This window comes from Sarcophilus harrisii, chromosome 1, assembly GCF_902635505.1.
Source record: "Sarcophilus harrisii chromosome 1, mSarHar1.11, whole genome shotgun sequence".
In the NCBI taxonomy this organism is placed as follows: domain Eukaryota; kingdom Metazoa; phylum Chordata; class Mammalia; order Dasyuromorphia; family Dasyuridae; genus Sarcophilus; species Sarcophilus harrisii.
In genome coordinates, this window is record NC_045426.1 from 656,837,868 (window position 1) to 656,856,697 (window position 18,830).

The following is an 18,830-nucleotide window of genomic DNA, read 5'->3' on the forward strand; positions in this document are numbered from 1 at the left end:
CAGTATTATAGCTAAAAGGAGCATTAGAATTTAAAAGTATCACAACTAGAAGGAACATTAAAACTTGGATGATACAATTCCAGCACTTGAAGGAACCTTTGAACACAGAACCGGGAATGTCACAACTGGAAGGGATCTTAGAATATAAGACATAAAACTATCACAGTCAGTAAGGATCTAATCCAAGCCCTTCATTCTATAGACAAAAAAACCTTGAAGCCCAGAAAAAGAGGCAGTTTACCCAAATCAGAAGGTATGTTAAGTAGCAGAAGGGAGTCTAAAACCCTGGTATCTTTCTTTTTCCCCCTTTCCCTTGCTTATATAGCTAATGCTGGAGGATGGAGAGGCTCTTAGTGCTTCTTTAAGACCTCTGAGCTTCTATTGGATTTTGTGGCCTGAAGTCTGGGGATTGGGGACATCCCCAAATTATATCTAAATCCCTATTAGAACAAAGTGTCTTCTAGTTTAGGAGAGGCAGCAAAGTATAGTGGAGTGAGAGACAAATGACCCAGGGAATGTTCTGGCTCCTATACTCATGAACTTTATGTTCTTAGGTTCTGCCTATCTCTGGATCTCAGTTATTTTCCTCTGTAAAGTAGGGATAATAATAATAATAATAATAATAATAATAATAATAGTTGTTATTATACTTTTATTAGCTCTCTCCCAGGATGACTTGGAAGAAAAAAAATAACAATACAAAGGCAAAGTGCTTTTAAAAATGTCAGCTGTTACTGTTATGATGATGACGATAATGATGATAATGACAAAGAAGTATTTGGGGTCAACCAGCAGCTATGAGTAGTTCTATTCTCCCAGATAGTCTCAGGAGCCCAAAAGCTGGTCTTCCCACAATTTATCCCCTACATCAATTTGGGAGGGGACCTTCATTGAACCCACAATTTTGAGGTTTTCTCACTGGTCCCTAGTCTGTGCAAAAAATGTCCCAGCCCTTCCATTAGAGCCAGAATTGATTAGGCTCCTGTTGGGACACTCAGGTTGGATACAAGAAGGTGCAGACGTGGCCTGGCTCTACAAAGGCTGGCAGCCATCCCTTAAGCAAGAAGGCACTAGCAGCTACTGTCTCAGCTTCTTCAGAACAGTCTGTGACTAGCCCTTCTATCACCACTCAGTTCTAAGACTTCAGAGATCCCCCCCCCCGACACACACACATTTCCCTTTTCTTCCATATTTTCTCCACAGGTTTGTTTAGAATCCAGTCACCAAAATGTAAGGGGAAAAAATGGATAAATGACCATAACATTTAAATCAGTCTTAGAAAATAAGCTGTAAATAATTTACACACACACACACACACACACACACACACAAAACCTCAGGCTATGTAGGGAAGCATGGAAGGATTTAAGCCTTTAATATGTATTTGAATGACCCGGCTTAAGAGATTCATAGATATTTTAGATCTGAAAGAGACATCAGAAATATTTTGACTTTAGTTTTCCAGGCAATTCTCAGATTTCCTAAAAATCAAAAAATTATAGAATCTTAGAATTATAAAATTTAAAAGATGGAAGGGAGACCCTTAGAATATCATTCAGTATACCCATCTCATTTTTCAGATGAGAAAACTGAGGCCCTGAAATAACCACCAAAATCACTCAGTGATAGTCCACAGAAGACCCCAGCTCTTTCATGAAATGAAATCCATTTCCCTCCTGCAGACTCAAGCAAGATTTGACAAATAATTCCTACTCGTACCCACCCCTGCCCTCAGACCTGCCACGCCAGAACCAGAGTTCAGAGGTGAGCAGGCTGCGGACAGGGGACTTCAGGACAGACGCTAAATATCCCCTCGATCCCCTGAGCTGCGATTGTTTAGTGGGTGACACTGACTGTCCCCCACCAGCCACCCACCTCCGACATAACCCCCGCCGCCCAGCCCAGCCCACTCACCATCCACCACATCTTTGCCGTCATGTCGTAACATAGCTGCCACTTCACGGAGCTCTCGGTCGACTTGCTGGGCACAGGGACGCTGGAGACTTCCATCATGGCCAGTGGCAAGTAGAACACGTGTGTGTGTGTGTGTGTGTGTGTGTGTGTGTGTGTGTGTGTAGCTTGGGGGGGGGCAGTTAAGGCTGGGGAGAGGAGCAGGAAGAGGTAGGCCGGACAAGGTTATTTGGACGGGCAACCGCTCTGAGTGTTCGGCTGGAGTGCCGGGCTCCAAACCTGGGTGCTGGGCATGGTGTGGGTAAGAGATCCAGAAAGGCCAAATCCCTTCCTTAGCTCAGGGGGAGTAAAGGCAGCCGCCAGGACTGGAGGGCCCAGAGGAAGGAAGCTCACCCCTTCATCTTGGTCCCAGAGAGAGAGAGAGAGTGAGAGAAAGAGAGAGGGAGAGAGAAAAGGAGAGAGGGAGAGAGGAAAAGAGAAGGCGGGGAAGGAGGGAGGGAGATGAAAACTGGGATGTGGATGTGTTAATCTAACACATGCCGGTCCAGTCTGGATTGAGTGGCCACCCACAGTCCCAAGGAGGCTGTCCTAACACACATTCTGTGTGTCTATGAATGTGTGTGTGTGTGTTTGTGTCTGTTGGTACTCTGTGCCCGTGGTGGTTGGAATAATCAGACCAATAAGCAGATTTATGAATGACAGGCGGGCCAGAGACATGAATGGGGACTTGAATGCTCTTGTCGTGGTTTTGTGGCCAGGAAGGTCTGTGGCTTAGAGTTTGTTTCAATAGATTCAATAGATTCTGTTTCTTTATAGAAGACAAATTCTCATACCCCTGCCCATCCTGTCCTACAGACTTGGAGTCAGGAGATCTAGGTTGAAATCCTGGTTCTTCCACTGACTTTGAATCATTTTACCTCTTTTTTTTTTTTTTTTTTTTTTTTTTGCCACCTGTAAAGTAGGATTAATAATGTACTACCTGTGTCATAGGGTTGTTTTGCATGAGGTAGGAAAGCGGTTTGAATTGTAAAGTATAAAGAATATATGAAATGATGCAAGGAAATGCTTTGCAAATCTTGCCATATAACTGCTGATAATTATTATCATTATTATGTTAATATGAGGAATGTGTGCCTTAATTTTCCACCTGTAAAGGGAGGAGTTGAATGATTTTTAAGGGCGCTTCCAGTTCTGACACCTTGTGCTGTATAATTTTATATGTATCTCAACCGAGACTGTAGCATTTAGAGTTGAAAGGGATCTTAAAAGTCAACTAATTCTTTTTACGGATGATGAAACTGAGGCACAGATGTGACACAGCCAGTAAAAGTCAGAATTCAAGGGTAGAATTCAAAACCAGGTCTTTTCTTAATGCAGGTTCTACTTTTAATCACCTGTTGATACTTCTATATTTCAGATGTACTAAAGATACTCAAACCTGGGGAAAGAAAGGATAGAGCTTAGGGAAAAATGGAATTCAACTATCATAATATTCTGGAGCTCCATTCCTAGTTCTCTCTGGCATCCATATAGAATTCACTGATTCATTGATTTGTTCAACAAGCATTGCTGTATATATACAAGTCTTGCCTATCTGTACATAAAAATGTACAGATTATTCTACCATGCTTTCAGAAGATACAAAGTTTAGAGAAGAAATGGCCCTTACACTATTAGAGTTTACAAGTCTAGTAGAAAATAACAAATAATTATATAGTAAAATGTTTGAGTTCAAAGGGAACTTGAAACTCATCAAATCCAATCCATTCATTTTATAGATAACAAAACTGAGATGTGAAGATGGGAAATTGAGCTAAGTTACAAAGCTGGCTGGTAGAGTCAGGACTCGAATCCAGATCTCCTAGATCCTAGACCAGAGGCATCTTCCACCAAGCCAAGATGGAGTCCCCAGTGGCCCAGATGGAATATTTGCCCTCCTGGTAATTATAATTTAACTCAGGACCATGTGGTCATGGGGGACAATTACCCTCTGGCAATGTGGTTATAGTTGGCATTCTGGCTCTGGTCAATAGGACTAAGCCTTCAAAGGAGATACAGATGTGGTGTGCTTCAAAAGGCCAGGCTGGGCTGAGATGTAGCTCACACACATACACACACACACACACACACACACACACACACACACACACACTGATAGTGCAGGGGAATAGATGGAACTAAGAGAGAGTTGGTCTGGTGTCTGGGCTCTATTTACTTTCTTAGAACCCATTAAATGCTTCAAGATCAGCAGCTGTTGGTCAGTGACCCTACTCTTGGGGGGTGGGAGGAGGGAGGAATGAGATCAAGGTCTATTGGGGGAGAAGGAGCTTTTCCAAAAGATGTTTTTGGATGAAAGGTGGGGAGGGAGCCTAGAGATTGGACTGAAGAATGGGAGGGACATGGGTGATCTTCAAGGAGGCATCTGCTCCCCTGGATCTGGACAGAACTACATCAAAATGGTCTGGACAAAGGAAAGTCTGCAGGGCACCAATCTGACAAATTAGTCTAAGCTGGATGTGGCAGACCAAACCCTGCTCTTTGTTCTTGACAGCTGGTTAGAAGACAGTTTGGGGTTATAGAAATTAATCAGATAGCTAAAGATTGTGTAGATCTGGGCAAAGTTAGTTTTTATTTTCAGTTAGTTTTTATTTTCTTAAGTTCCTTGGGAAAGGTTTGAATATGCTTGACCCCAGAGGACACCATAAAAGAAATGTATGGAAGCTACAGAGACATAGAGTGAAATCAGTGTAAAGTAATGCTTCTTGACCAGTAGAACAATCTCCAAATGGAATTCCCCTGCAAGGAGAGGTCCTTTTTGTTCAGCAAAGGCTGAATGGCCACTACTTGGAGGTGTTAGGGAGGGGTTTTGTACTTTTTAAAGTACAAGTTGACTAGATAGCCCCCAAGGTTCTGTGATTTTGTGAGATTTCAGTCTTCTTTGTGTGTGTGTGTGTGTGTGTGTGTGTGTGTGTGTGTGTGAAAGAGAGACAGAGAAAAAGACACACACACACAGAGACACACATACAGAGAGACAGAAAGACGGAGAGAGAGAGTGGGGGGGGGTGTTTAAGATAATGTCTGTATTACAGAGTGAGACTGACAGATGCCTCTGCAGAAAAATATACACCTGGACAGCTGAGGATAAATATGTATGCAAGAAATCCCAATATCTCCAAGTTCTTAGCTACAGAGGTGGTGGAGATAGCTTCTAGCCTCTATTTTTGGGGAAGCAGTAGAAAAGATTGGCCTGCTGGTGCTTCCAGGGTTAGAAGAGGGATCCAAGATTGCTCACCTCCTTTTCATACTCTGTGCCCACATAAAAAAGTTGATCTTGGGAGTGAAGGGGTGGGTGGGTGTGCTATTCTGTGATTACCAGTTTTCAATTGCTCAGAGCTAAGGCAGATCCAGGGGTGTCTTAGCTTGTTCAACTCAACTCAGCATAATTGCCTGCTTGGCTATCCAGGCTATACAAGCCAGCCCTGGAAGAAGGAAACAATATCTCAGCGGAGAATGGTCATTGCCCTTTCTTTCTAACCCTCTCTCTCCACTTCTCCTTACAGAGACTCAGAGAACCGTTGACCCAGAGGGACTTATATGAGTAGTCTACCTCACCCCTATCAAACTTTTCCCTAGTTCCCCTCAAAATATCTTTGGTGTAAAAAATTCCTGATGCTCTCACCTATTTACCCATTTTCTTCATGTTCTCTGCCCCCAGCCATGCTGTTACTTTGCCAATCTCTTAAGGAACACAAACATGTCAGAGCTGGAAGAGACCTTAAATATAGGACATAGAAGAGTCGAATCAGGAAAGACCTTAAAAGCCAGCTAGCTCAGGAATTCTTAACCTTTTTTCCTGTCCCATATCCCTTTATCAGTCAGTCTTATAAAGACTATGGATCTCGTCTCAGAATCATGTTTTTAAATGCATAAAATAAAACAGTCAATTATACAGAAATGCAGTTATCAAAATACATATATTTTTGCTTCTCTTTTTTTTGAGAAAAAAAGATATTAAAAAAAATAAGTTCATGGAGCCCAGATTAAAAAATCCTGATCAATTCTTCTCTCTCTCTCTTTTTTTGTATAGATAGAAAAAAAATGAGAATCAGCCGGACCCCCGTGCCCATTTCCTCAGCCCCACCCTGTCCCCTACTGAAATTCATTTCTGTTCTCTCTCTAGGCAGCAGAGGGCACTGCTTGCCAAAAGAATGAACGGCAGGGGGTGGAAAGAGAGAGAGGGGGCTCTGAATTGGGAAGTTGGGATTTAGACAGGGAGTTAGCTGAGCTGCTTGTTGATATGATATGATAATATGCCTCCCCCAATTTGGCTCAGAGCGTCTTCCCTACCCTTCCCTTTCTCTGGTTCTCAAAGACACACATACATATATGCCCACACAGGAAGCAGCAAAGGGGATTTTGGAAAGATCTCTGAGAAAAAGCCAGGAAACTACTCCCATTCCTCTACCTTAAGTAAGTCACGCACACTCTCCAAGCCTCAGTTTCCCCCTTTGTAAATTCAACTGAACATTTCCTGCCTATTACACCATGAATGATCCTAATTCTTAGATTTGGGGCAGGGGAGGGAGATACAAAAAAAGAGAAGCTGAGGATGGCAAAGTAAACCCTTACCAGCTCTAAGATTTAGAATAAAAAATGTGAGAATTGGGCCTTAGATACCATCCCAGTTTGGCCCTAGTCACACTGAGGTCCAGGGGGAAAAGGGACTAAGCCCAAAGAGAAGACTGCTATGTATGTGTCTTGATACTAGTCATATACTCCTTCAGTGTCTCTGTTATTTGAATTCTTCCTTTATATTACCCAGCAGTTCGAGGATTCCGAGCCTCATATGGAGATCTGTATTCGTATCTTGAAGGAGGAAAGGAGAGGAAAGTATCCGAGACAATCTTTCTAGGGTGGGCAGCCTGTTTTTCAATCACTTCTTTCTCTCTTTTCATTAAGGGATCTTCCCTCCTCCTTCTAATTGTGAAGGGCAGTCAGATACGGGATTTCCTGCTTTCTCCAGATGCTACCAAAGCTTTTTCATTCTGGCTTCTCTGCATCCAGTTTTCTGTGTGAAGTAATTAATGAATCCTTCTCTGGGCAAGAGGAATAAGGGGTTAATGAGAGTCTTGATACCTTCTGGACAGATTTTAGTGCTGAAGAATCCTAAGTTGGGGAAGGGGCCCCCATCACCAGAACAGGGATAGCCCAAAAAAACAGTTTGTGGAAAAGATGCAAGGAAAGGCAGAAGGGGAATGAATAACCCCAGAGAGATGGAGGGAAGGAGAGAGGAATAGATAATATCTTCAAGGGAAGATTGAATAACCATAAAATGGGGTATATTGCAAAGACAATTCTTGGTCTCGCCTTTCCCAGTTCTAAGGTTCTATGTTTTGGGAAGGGAAGGGTGAGTAATAAAAGGAGGGAAAGGAGGGCAATGCTTTGCATCTGATGTCTGACCATAAAGCTCCCAGGGACCTTTAATGAAATTATACTAAGCAGCCCCCTTGGTAGCCAACCTCAGAATTATAAACCGTTGATTTATTCCCTCTGCAGTATCCTGTAGTGAGAAGAAAACTGGGGGTAGACTTGTGGCTCTGACATTTCCTGGCTGTGTGACCCTGGGTAAGCCTCTTCTGCCATAAGTGATGATAATACCTGTATTACCTGTCTCATAGGGCTGTGGAAAGGATGCTTTGGAAAGTAAATAGAAAGAACTGGAATCTCTATGTCTCTGTCTCTATCTCTGTTTCTTTCTCTTTGTCTATTTCTCTGTCTCTGCTTCTCTCTTCATTCTCTTTCTCTGTTTTTATTTGTCTGCATTTGCCTCTCTGTCTCTGTCTCTCTTTCCCTCTTTGTCTCTCTCTCTCCCCCTCTTCCTCTATCTCCCCCCCCCCCGCCCCGTCTCTCTATTTCTGTTTCTTTAGCCTTGTTAGAAACTTTCTAGAGCCCACATCTACTCCCTTTGTCTCCTCACAAGGTCTATCTATATCAGGGCTAAATACACAGGGAAGGAGGGCTTACTACTTGTTTCCTATCTGGCTTGAATTAACCCAAATCTAGGGAGGGGGAAATGGAGAGGAGGAGCGGGAGCAATAATAGAGGTCAATTAAGGAGCACAGACTCTAACCTTCAGAACAAAGTTCTGCATTAATACTGCATAATACACTAATCTTATAATTAATAAGAATGATAATAATCAGCACCCTCAAATTCCAATCTATTGTCCATGCTGTGCTGTGTGTGGGGGGAGGGGAGGGATTGGCAACAGGAAAATAGGGGAATTCCTGCCAAAGCTTTGCACAATGGGAACTTTGTGTGCCCTAAGTTGATTGTGGTAACTGTGAATACTTGGCAAAACCCCGAAACACTGGTAAATTGGGATCTGGCAGTATACCACTGATTGGGTTGGCACCCTGGTCAGTGTGATGCAACTGCTCCTAAGTCATAGAAACAGATAGAGTGCCACAAGGTTGCACATTGGCCCTACTCAAAACATCTTGAAATGGAGGAGAGTGGAACAAGTAACTCTCTTTCATGCTCTGGCACAACAAGAAGTTATGCTATTTAAGAACAAATCACCTCTGCCTGCTGGCTTCCCTGGTTTCCTCCAAGATTCATTTCAAATTCTTTCTTCTGCAGAAGACCTAACTTCCACTCCTTCCTCCAAGTACCTTCTTCCCAATATTATCTTACAGCTTCCCTCTCTCCCAACCTTTCTCTCTCCCTCTTTCTTTTTCCCCCTCTCTCTGCTTTATATATAAATATAGATACAGATATATACATACATATATGTACACAAACATGCATGCATGTATACACAATGCACACGTGTATGTATTTACATACATGTGTATATATACATATGTGTATGTATCTCCAGTATGCATGTAGAAAATTACTTGAATGTTGTCTCCCTCATTAGAATATAAGCTTATTGAGGAGTAGGATCCTGGTTTTTGCCCTTTTAAAAATCCCTAGTAGAGTATCCAGCACATAGAGTTTAATAAATACTTAATAAAATACTAAATAAAAAATCAATAAATGTTGGCATCTGATTAGAAATGATTCAGTGTTAGTGGTGATGATACTTTTGTTGAAGTTGACAGAGCAAAAGACTTGAATCAGAAACGCTTTTGTTCAAATTTCACCTCAGACCTAGTCACTTAACCTTGCTGTGCTTGGAAGAGTTGACCTCAAAGGCCTCTGAGATTATGTCTAAACCTAAGAGCCTATAAATCTTTGACCAATAAAAGGGCAAACCATGAGTGAGCATCAAATATATTGATAAGTAAATATTTACATTATGTGATAGTATTATATCCTAACAAAACTAGAAGCAAATCTTTCCAATTAAAGGAAAGGATTTCAGGGGGCAGCTAGATGGAGCAGTGAATAGACCACTGGCCTTGAAGTCAGGAGGACCTGAATTCAAATCTGATCTTGGACACTTAAAACTTATTAGCTGTGTGGTCTTGGGTAAATTGCTTAAGCCCAATTGTCTCACTAAAAGACAAAAAAAAAAAAAAATAAAGGAAAGATTTCATACTAATCTTCATTTCTAAACCCAAATTAGACTAAATAAGAGAGGAATTGAAGAGTGATTCAAATTTGAAGAATCTAAGATCATTGGAAATCTTTCCTTAACTCAAACTACAGAAATTACACATAATAACAAAATGTATCGCCAAAAAACCAATAATGTTTCAAATGACTTTGAAAAAGAGATGGACATACTTAAATGGGAATTTTGAAAAACTTGACAAATTATCCATCTAACAGACCAAAATATAGCCCAAAATAATACAATAAAGCAATTTGGAAAAGTTGGTATTTTTCAGAAGCATCATGAACGAATATAATCTCTCCTATAACACTGGCAAATAATATAAAAATATTTCAGGATCTGCACACAACAGTATGTGTTGATCGTTGCCTGGGTAAGACCCATAGCAAGGAATACTCCAAAAGACTAGTGTTTAAATACCATCATGGCAGAAACAATTTAGGAGAGCTATACAAAGTCATTAGAAGATTTTATTACTTTGATAGGTAGTGTTAGATCATTCCCCAAAAAACTATATTGCTTCCCTCTTCACTGAACACTATATTGCCCAATTATAGACAACTAAAAGAATCATTTCAGAATGGAATCTGGAAAACACAAGTATATGTGAAATTCTAGTTTGAATCAGCAATTAAAGCAAAAGTCAGTCAATAAATATTTATTAAGTTCCTATATTCCGGTACTGTGCTAAGCACTGGATAATAATAGCTAATATTCATATAGTACTTTAAGGTTTACAAAATGATCTCATTTTATTCTCCTAACAATCCTGAGCAGTGGATGCTGTTATTATTATCCCCATTTTACAAATGATGAAATGCAAACAAAAATGTGGTATGAAGAGTTTGAGCAGTGCAAAGAATAGAATAAATAATTCTATAGTAAAACAAAAGAGTTTATTACACAGGTTTGAAAATCAGAAGAGAGAAAGAACTCCTAAAGAAGGGGGAATATGGAAGTTTTGGTCTTCTCTAAGATCAAAGAATTTGAACATAATGAATACACAAGTGGAATGAGATGAGAAACAAAGCTTCCATACAATTCATGAAGTGAATAACAGAAGAATTACACAGAGAGGTGACCAAAAACTCTTTAAAATGTTTCGTAGTGGGCCATAAGTTATTTGTAAAACACTTTACTTATCTTCTTCCCAAATGCATGTCTGATCCCAGTTTGTTTTGTTTTGTTTTTTTTAACAGAAAGAATCCTTCATTTACACCAGAAGATGAGAACACAAGATACCCCTTCAAATTCTGGACAATTAAGTGTTGATATGCTTTATACATTCACAGTATGTATCACAAAAATTATAAACACTTACAAGAAAATAATAGATTAGATGAAGAGGAGAAAGGATGTGTCAAAAATAAGATTATAAAGAGCCCCTTATCATGCTTCCTTTTGTATATTGTCTTTCCTCCTTAGATTGTAAACTTGTGATCCGAAACTGTTTTCCTCCCTAATTTGCATCTCCAGAACTTAGCACAGGGTCTGGCACATAGTGGGTGCTTAATAAATATTTATTGACTGACTATTACCTATCTGGTAATTATTGAGAAAACCTTGGTTATTGCAATGCTCAGTTCCACATTCATGGCTTATTCATGTACAGTACTGAAATGTAAAATAGAGTCATGTATAGTGAAAATGTGAGAATATTTGTTATCTACATGGAAAAACTGTTCTCTACATAAAACATGCCATGAACATATTAATAGTGAGAATTAATATAAAACGTTATTTTTCATAGACGCCATTTATACCTATTATAATTCTGCAAAATAAAACTAAATAAGGTGATCTATGGATGATATCAAGGTATATGATTCTATTGAAAAGCACATTAACTATGGAACACTTATTAATTTTTTCCTACCAAGTATTTTTTAAAGCACATTACTATGTGCCAAATACAAAGTGAATACAATAAAAAGCCAAAAACCGTTTTCTTCCAGGAGCTTAGACTGTAATTGAGGCATCCTAATTAGCTTACATGTATTTCAATGTACTTTCTCTCACAGTTCCCTTTCCCAAGGTCCTGGAGGGTATTCACTTTTTATGTCCACACTCTCATTTTACCTCCTTTATTCAGCAACTTTTCCTTTTATGAGAAAATCAGCCTTTTCCACATAGTCATAATTATGATGGATGTAATACAATAACTTCCAGGTTATTCTTCCTCTTTTCTCAAGGATCTTCCTTGAGGATCTTCTTTTCCTCAATTCCTGTCTTTTAATTAGAAGATTTTAATTACTACAGCAATATTCTCTCAAATTCCCTAACCTTCCAATTCTTCAGCTTCCACAAATCTTATGATCTATTACTTCACTCCACCTCAGCCACACATATAGATGGTTGTATATTAGATCTGGCCATTACTCATAAGTGTTCTGCTTCCCTAATTAGTATCTGACATTCCTTTATCTAAACACAACTTTCTATCATTCTACCTCTCCTCGGGGAAAGGCTTAACCACTTCTAAATCTGTTCTTCATCCTCATCAAGACCTCCAAACCCTACACTTCTCAGTATTTTCTTAGCCAATCCTTGCTGTTGGCTCACTTTGTTTCCCCTCCAATCTCAACCCAACAATTGTCTTTCAAATTCTACACCATTCTCTTATCTTGAATCCCTTGCTTTTTTTGTTTATCTCTTACCAAATTTCATCCATGGTTTACTCTCACATTGGCTTCTGCTCCTATTCATAAGTAATTGAAAACAGCTGGCAGAAGTCTCAAAACTGTGCTGACTAGGTATATTACAAATTCATGTTATTCAACTGCAACTCATCCCTTACTGTAGGAAGTCTTTTTATTCTTCTCTGATTGATTTCCTATTTCACTTCCCAGAGAAGCTATTCCAAACCTCTTTCCTCCTCAAGCCTCATATACCTTCTTTTGGCCCCTTTCAGTCCAGGACCTAATATGTTTTATTTCTTTTTCCATTCCCTTCATTTCAAAACTCCTTGATATCATTTCTCACTTTCCCCTTCTTTCCCCCAGTATCTAACAAAGAGATGGCCCTTCTCTAGGCTAAGGTAACACTTATAAATGTGCTTTTGATCTGATCTTCTCCTATCTTATCCAAAGGATTTCATCATTAATTCCCCTCCCCTTCTTTCTCTAATTGTCAACCTCTTTCAATCTACAGACTTTTTCCCTTCATGTCTTCAAACACACCCATCTCCATCACCCCTAAAAACATTCACTAGATTTTACAATCACCTCAGTAGATCTCTGCTCTCTTTATGAGTCAAACTTGTAGAAAAAAGTTACTCATACTTTGCTGCCTCTACTTCCCCTCCTCTCATTCCTCAATTCTTTGCAGTCTTTTTTTTCTGACCTTATCAACCAATTGAATCGGCCTTCCAAAATGACCATTAATATCTTAATTATCAAATATAATAGTCATTTCCTCAGCTGTCCTTTTTTATTTTTTTATTTTTTTTTCATAATTATAACTTCTTATTGACAGAACCCATGCCTGGGTAATTTTTTACAACATTGTCCCTTGTACTCACTTCTGTTCTGCCTTTTCCCCTCTCTCCCTCCACCCCCTCCCCCAGATGGCAAGCAGTCCTATACATGTTAAATGTGTCACAGTATATCCTAGATACAATATATGTGTGCAGAACTGAACAGTTCTCTTGGTGCACAGGGAGAATTGGATTCAAAAGATAAAAATAACCCAGGAAGAAAAACAAAAATGCAAGCAGTTTACATTCATTTCCCAGTGTTCTTTCTTTGGGTGTAGCTGCTTCTGTTCATCACTGATCAATTGAAACTGAGTTAGATCTTCTCTTTGTCAAAGAAATCCACTTCCATCAGAATACATCCTCATACAGTATCGTTGTTGAAGTATATAATGATCTCCTGGTTCTGCTCATTTCACTTAGCATCAGTTCATGTAAGTCTCTCCAAGCCTCTCTGTATTCATCCTGCTGGCCATTTCTTTCAGAACAATAATATTCCATAACATTCATATACCACAATTTACTCAACCATTCTCCAATTGATGGGCATCCAATCATTTTCCAGTTTCTAGCCACTACAAACAGGGCTGCCACAAACATTTTGGCACATACAGGTCCCTTTCCCTTCTTTAGTATCTCTTTGGGGTATAAGCTCAGTAGTAGCACTGCTGGATCAAAGGGTATGCACAATTTGATAACTTTTTGAGCGTAGTTCCAAATTGCTCTCCAGAATGGCTGGATGTGTTCACAATCCCACCAACAATGTATCAGTGTCCCTGTTTTCCCACATCCCCTCCAACATTCTGCATTATCTTTCCCTGTCATTCTAGCCAATCTGACAGGTGTGTAGTGGTATCTCAGAGTTGTCTTAATTTGCATTTCTCTGATTAATAATGACTTGGAGCATCTTTTCATATGGCTAGAAATAGTTTCAGTTTCTTCATCTGAGAATTGTCTGTTCATATCCTTTGAGCTGTCCTACTTCTTGACTTACCTACAGCGTATGACATTGGTGAGCTTTCCCCACCCCAGCCCCAATATTCTCTTCTCTCTAAGTTTTTGTGTCATTGCTCTTTCTTTATTCTCCTCTTATCTGTATGACTGCTCCTTCTTACTCTCTTTGGCTGGTTCTTCATCTATATTTTGATTCCTGATCATGAATGTTTCCTAGGGTTTTATCCTATGCCCTTTTCTCTCTCTCCATAACTTTAGAAGCTTTCCAGGGATTTAATATTATGTCTCTGCAGATGATTCTCAGCCATCATGCCCAAACCTGGATTCATTATCCTCTCCCTAAACCCTCACCTCTTCCTAAATTTCCTATTTCTGCCAAAGGTACCCAGTCTCCTGGGTTCATAAGTATAGCATTATCCTGGATTCCCTATATTCCTTTAACTCATGTTTCCAACATATCATACAACTATCCCTTTCTTTCCATTTATACAGCCACCACCATAAACCAGGCCCTTATCTCCTCTCTCCTAGATCCTCCTTGATCTTCTAACTTCCACTTCATTCTACTCCAGCCTATAAACTGCTGCCAAAGAAATTTTCCTCAGCATAGATCTGACTCTTCTACTCAATCCCAATAGTTTTTTTATTTTCTCTACAACAGAATGTAAACTTCTTCATAGTACTTATAAAGTTCTACCCATCCTGGTCCCAACTTACTTTTCTAACCTTATTGCCTATTATTCCTCGTCTCACACTTTGCAATCTAGCTAATTATTCTTCTCTCTGTTCCGAACACACAGTAAACTCTATTCTTTCCATCTGTGTGCACTGGATGTACTCCATGCTTCAAACAAATGCTTCTTTCCTCTTTTCCCTTAATATGTATTTGAATCTCACCACAATTCTGTGAGGAAGTTGTTACAACTATTATTATCCTTATTTTACAAATGAGGAAACTAAGACTCAGAGAGATTATGTGACCTATTGTCACATAAACAGTAAAATAAATCTCTATTTCTGGAAGTAAATTCTTCACAAGAATGAGCTTACAGGGATCCACTTCCTCCCTTCTTAACTTCTATCAGTCAAGGTAAGGAGCATTTATTAAGTTCTTGCAATGTTCCAGGGTCTATGCTGGTGCCTGGAATAATAAACCCTGGGAATACAAAAGCAAGCAAAAAGAAAGGCAGTTCCTATCCTCAAAGAGTTTAAATTTTAATGGATGAAGACAAAAACATAAAAGGGAGCTTGTGTGTGTTTGGGGGGGGGGTATCTGTTTAAAAGCATGGTCGGCAAACCTGGAAAATAAAGTGTGGATGGTTGGGTCTTTCCTTAAAATATTGAGGAAGAAGGTAGTTGGAGCATGGTAGTAACAGTGAAAGAACAAAGCTGATCTGGGCCCTTTCTTAAAATTGTGAAATTTGAATATCCTCTCTCTTTCTGCCTCCCCCCCCCAACTTCTGGAAAGAATTTGATGTAAGCAAGTGTCAGATTCCTTATTCAGTCCTCACTCAGTGTTGGAGTGTCTACTCTGTGAAATCTTTGTCCAGCAGATTAATTAAGAGATGATTTGCTTAACAGAAGAATTATTCACTTGACAAAAAGCCTCACTTAAATTGCCATTCCCCAGAGCATTTCATATTAGGTTCACATTTAAAAAACCCTTTTATGTATAACAACTGTCCTTTTTCATCTTTGTATCTTTAGCATCAAGCACAGCTATATCATCAAACCAGTAGGCTTTTAATGTGTTGGTTGAATTCAGTAAACAAGGAGTTTTGGTAAGTCAAAGGGACCCTGAGCATTTTATTCTCACTCTTTCTTCCCTCTGTCCACTCCTGAGAAGTGGGGCATCATGAGGGAGAAAGAGACTCTTGCTACCTGGCCTTGCCTTTTAGAAAAAGTCCTCCTAACCACTTATCCTCAGCCTCCCACTTACACTACCGAGATGTTTTTCTGAATAGAATTTCTCTGAGTCAGGGAGACACAAAATGATACTCACACAGTAAATAAGAAAAAAAGAGCAGGGAGGAGGAAAGAAAGGGAAAAGGGATGGGGGGAGAGAGAGAGAGAGAGAGAGAGAGAGAGAGTTAGTTCTATTGTACTTCAATAGTAATTGAAAGACTGTCATTATTTGAAACAAAGATCAGTTTATTTGGCCTGGGCCCAGAAAGCAGAAAGGGATATAACAAGGGAGAATTTGCAAATAAACAGATTTTGGCTAAATGCAAAAACAAACTTCATGACAGTGAGAACTATCCCAAAGTGAAATGGAATGGGGGTGGTGTGGAGGAGAGTCTCAAAAGTGGAGGTCTTCAAGCAAAGATACCCACTTGTTGGGTCTGTCTTAGAGGGGATTTTCGTTGAGACATAGGTTAGCTATGATTTTTCCAACTCTGAGATTCTTATCCAGAGACGAAGAGACGAGAGAAAGAACAAAGACAGGTGAGAGAAAGAGTAGTGAGCCAAGGACCGGAAGCAATGATTAAGGGAAGAAGTCATTAAAGATGGGGAAAAGACGCAGGTTTAATAAATAACTTTTGAATGAGTGAAGGTGCTTTTGTAAGCAGAGGTGGCAAATCTAGATGGTTAAGCTGATTCGAACGATAACGTTACCCAGGGAAGAGGAGGAGGAAGATTGGGCCGTGAAAGTAAAGAAACAGTAGGAGAGGAACACAAAGATAGAGGGGAAATGCAGTCAGAGAGCGAGCAATGACAGATGAGGCGGAGGCCCTCCGACCATGGGAAGAGAACGATTGAGAGACCGCTAAGTGTATTACTGGGTAATTACGTCCTGGGGATTATTCAGAGGATGCAATTTTTTTCCAGAATCTGTCACCCACCCCCACCCTCAAAGACCAAGCTCAAGCACAGGAATTGTAGGGTGCCTTTAAAAGCCCCGCCCCGTTCTCTTCTCTCCTCCCCCCCACTCTCGTCTCTGAGTCTCCCCCTTCCCCTGCCCCCAGATCAGGCGTTCCCAGGCCCCTCCTCCTGCCCCCCACCCCCTGACGTCAGGAGCTGTCCGCGGCCCCCGGTGCTGAAACAAAATGGCTGGTGGCGGTGGAGGCAGGGACCCGGCGGCGTGAGCGGAGAGCCGAGCCCAGAGAGCTCGGGAGCCAGGGAGCCAGCAAGCGGAGAGAGCCAGTGAACAGGCCGGGGAGGGCTGGGCTGGGATGCCCCAGCCCCGCGGACGGGCGTCGGCGCATAGGCAGCCTCCCTGCTGAGCTCGGGGTCCCCCCGCCTCCGCCCCCAGCCCCGGGCCCGGCCCCCAGGACCATGTCTCTGCTCTGCGTCGGAGGTGAGCTGAAGTGGTGTCGGGATGCGGATCCACACCATCTATCCCCCGAACCCGCCTCGCTTCTGGGGTTCTTATGCTCCAGGGCTGGGGTGTGGAAAGGGTGGGACTGGGTGGGGGAGGAACGCTGGGGTCACCAGAGCTCCCCGTCCGACCATCTCCAGGCTGTTCGCCCAGGTTCACACTCCGGGGGGGGTGAAGGTTGAGCGAGACCTAGATAGGAAGGAAGGCGAGGGTCCCCAGCGCTCCTTTTCTTCCTCCTCGGGACTTCCCGCCAGGGTTCGCATGCCCAGGGTGGGTGGGAGTGGGGGATGGGGGAACCGGGATCTGGGTGGAAGAGTGCCTTGATTAGATCCCCCCGCTCCTACACCTACCTACCTGCGGTTTATTCCTGTGCCATATTCTCTCTGGAAAAGGCTGGGTTCCCGGCCCGGGCGGGGGTCCACTCCCTTTCCGCCCTTCCCCCCTACCCCGCCTAGTTATAGCTCTCTACTCTCTACGCTTGGAGCTTCTCCAGCATTGGATTCTCTCCGTTTCTCGTCCCCGTTACAAATTTAGTGTCCCCCCCGCCCCGGGTGGTGTGTGTTTGTGGGGGGAGCTATTTTTGTTCTTTCTGGGAGCTGCCCACGCTCTGCGCCCTCTCCGGAAGCTGGGCCTGGGGCTAGACTGGGTGTGTGCTGGGGGCTGAAGATGGGGTGGGGCAGAAGACTGCTCTGGACAGGGGGAAAGGGATTTTTGTGCCAGGGGCCCCAAAGCTGGATAACTGGCGAGTTCGCAGGGGTCCAGGCATAGGAGCAGCCGATGGGGTTCAGTTATCGCTAGGTACTCCTGTTGGAGGAGACCTTTGGAAGGAGGGACTGGTGCTTCGAATCTCTAGTCGGGCTTAAGCTTCAGAAAGCTGCCAGCACCCCCTCTTCATTGCCACTGCAAGCGTGCCCCTCTCCCACTTCCGAAGCTTCATTCACAAACCCTCTCCCGCCGCGGGCACCGCCCCTCAGGGTGTCTCCCCCCCCCCCATCCCTTATGCAAATCGCCCCCGACTGGCGTAGTTGGCACGCTCGCTTAAAGGGACAGGGGCACTTGGAAACCTGTATCTTTCGCCTTTAAGGTTCGTGGGTGGGGTACGGGGAAAGAGAAGAAAGTCTCAAGCAGTCGGAGGTCTTGGAGTCCAAGGCTCTGTTTCTTAGAAGATTGAGGGATAGGAAAAGTCTTCTTGGGGAAGACTATTTGAAGTGGGATGAATCATACCCTATCTCTAATCCTAGCCCTGCTCTGAAAGTCAAAGATCATTCTCATCCCCCGAAATGGGGGTGAGAATAAGGGGTGTGTGTGTAGGGGGTGAGACCCAGAGCCTTCTGCTGTTGGAACCACCTTCCACACAGGAAGGCATAAAAGATTCTAACTTCCAGCTGGCACTGGGGTGGGGTGGGGGCGTGGAGTGTGGGAAGAAGGAACTGGGAGGCTCTTGGTTACCCCTGGTCCATCTGGCCCCCAATCCTCCCCTCCCAGTTCCCTCATCTAAGGAACCCTTTCTTGTGCCTCAGGCCTGTTCCCTCCACCCAAAAAGGGAAAAAAAAGAGAGAGAAAATATGTCTGGAAGATTTGCCTGGGGGAAGAGGAGAGGGAAGGAA

General features: G+C 42.1%; 1 protein-coding gene and 1 long non-coding RNA gene across 14 annotated transcripts in view; both read left to right on the forward strand.

Annotated features, from left to right (window-relative positions):
- The first annotated feature begins 6,735 nt into the window (after nt 1-6,735).
- Nucleotides 6,736-10,990, forward strand: LOC116421405. Its single transcript, XR_004231754.1, has 3 exons — nt 6,736-6,824; nt 7,468-7,536; nt 10,678-10,990. It is a non-coding gene; the product is annotated as an uncharacterized LOC116421405 (long non-coding RNA).
- A 5,903-nt stretch (nt 10,991-16,893) lies between these two features.
- The window catches only part of UNC13A (unc-13 homolog A), an 84,856-nt gene continuing 82,919 nt past the window's right edge, over nt 16,894-18,830 (forward strand). For all 13 annotated transcript variants that reach the window (XM_031947891.1, XM_031947896.1, XM_031947898.1 and 10 more), the window contains exon 1: nt 16,894-17,202. In XM_031947891.1, the coding sequence (XP_031803751.1) occupies nt 17,181-17,202 (22 nt within the window). In that variant the 5' untranslated portion in view covers nt 16,894-17,180. The remainder of the gene's footprint in view (nt 17,203-18,830) is intronic.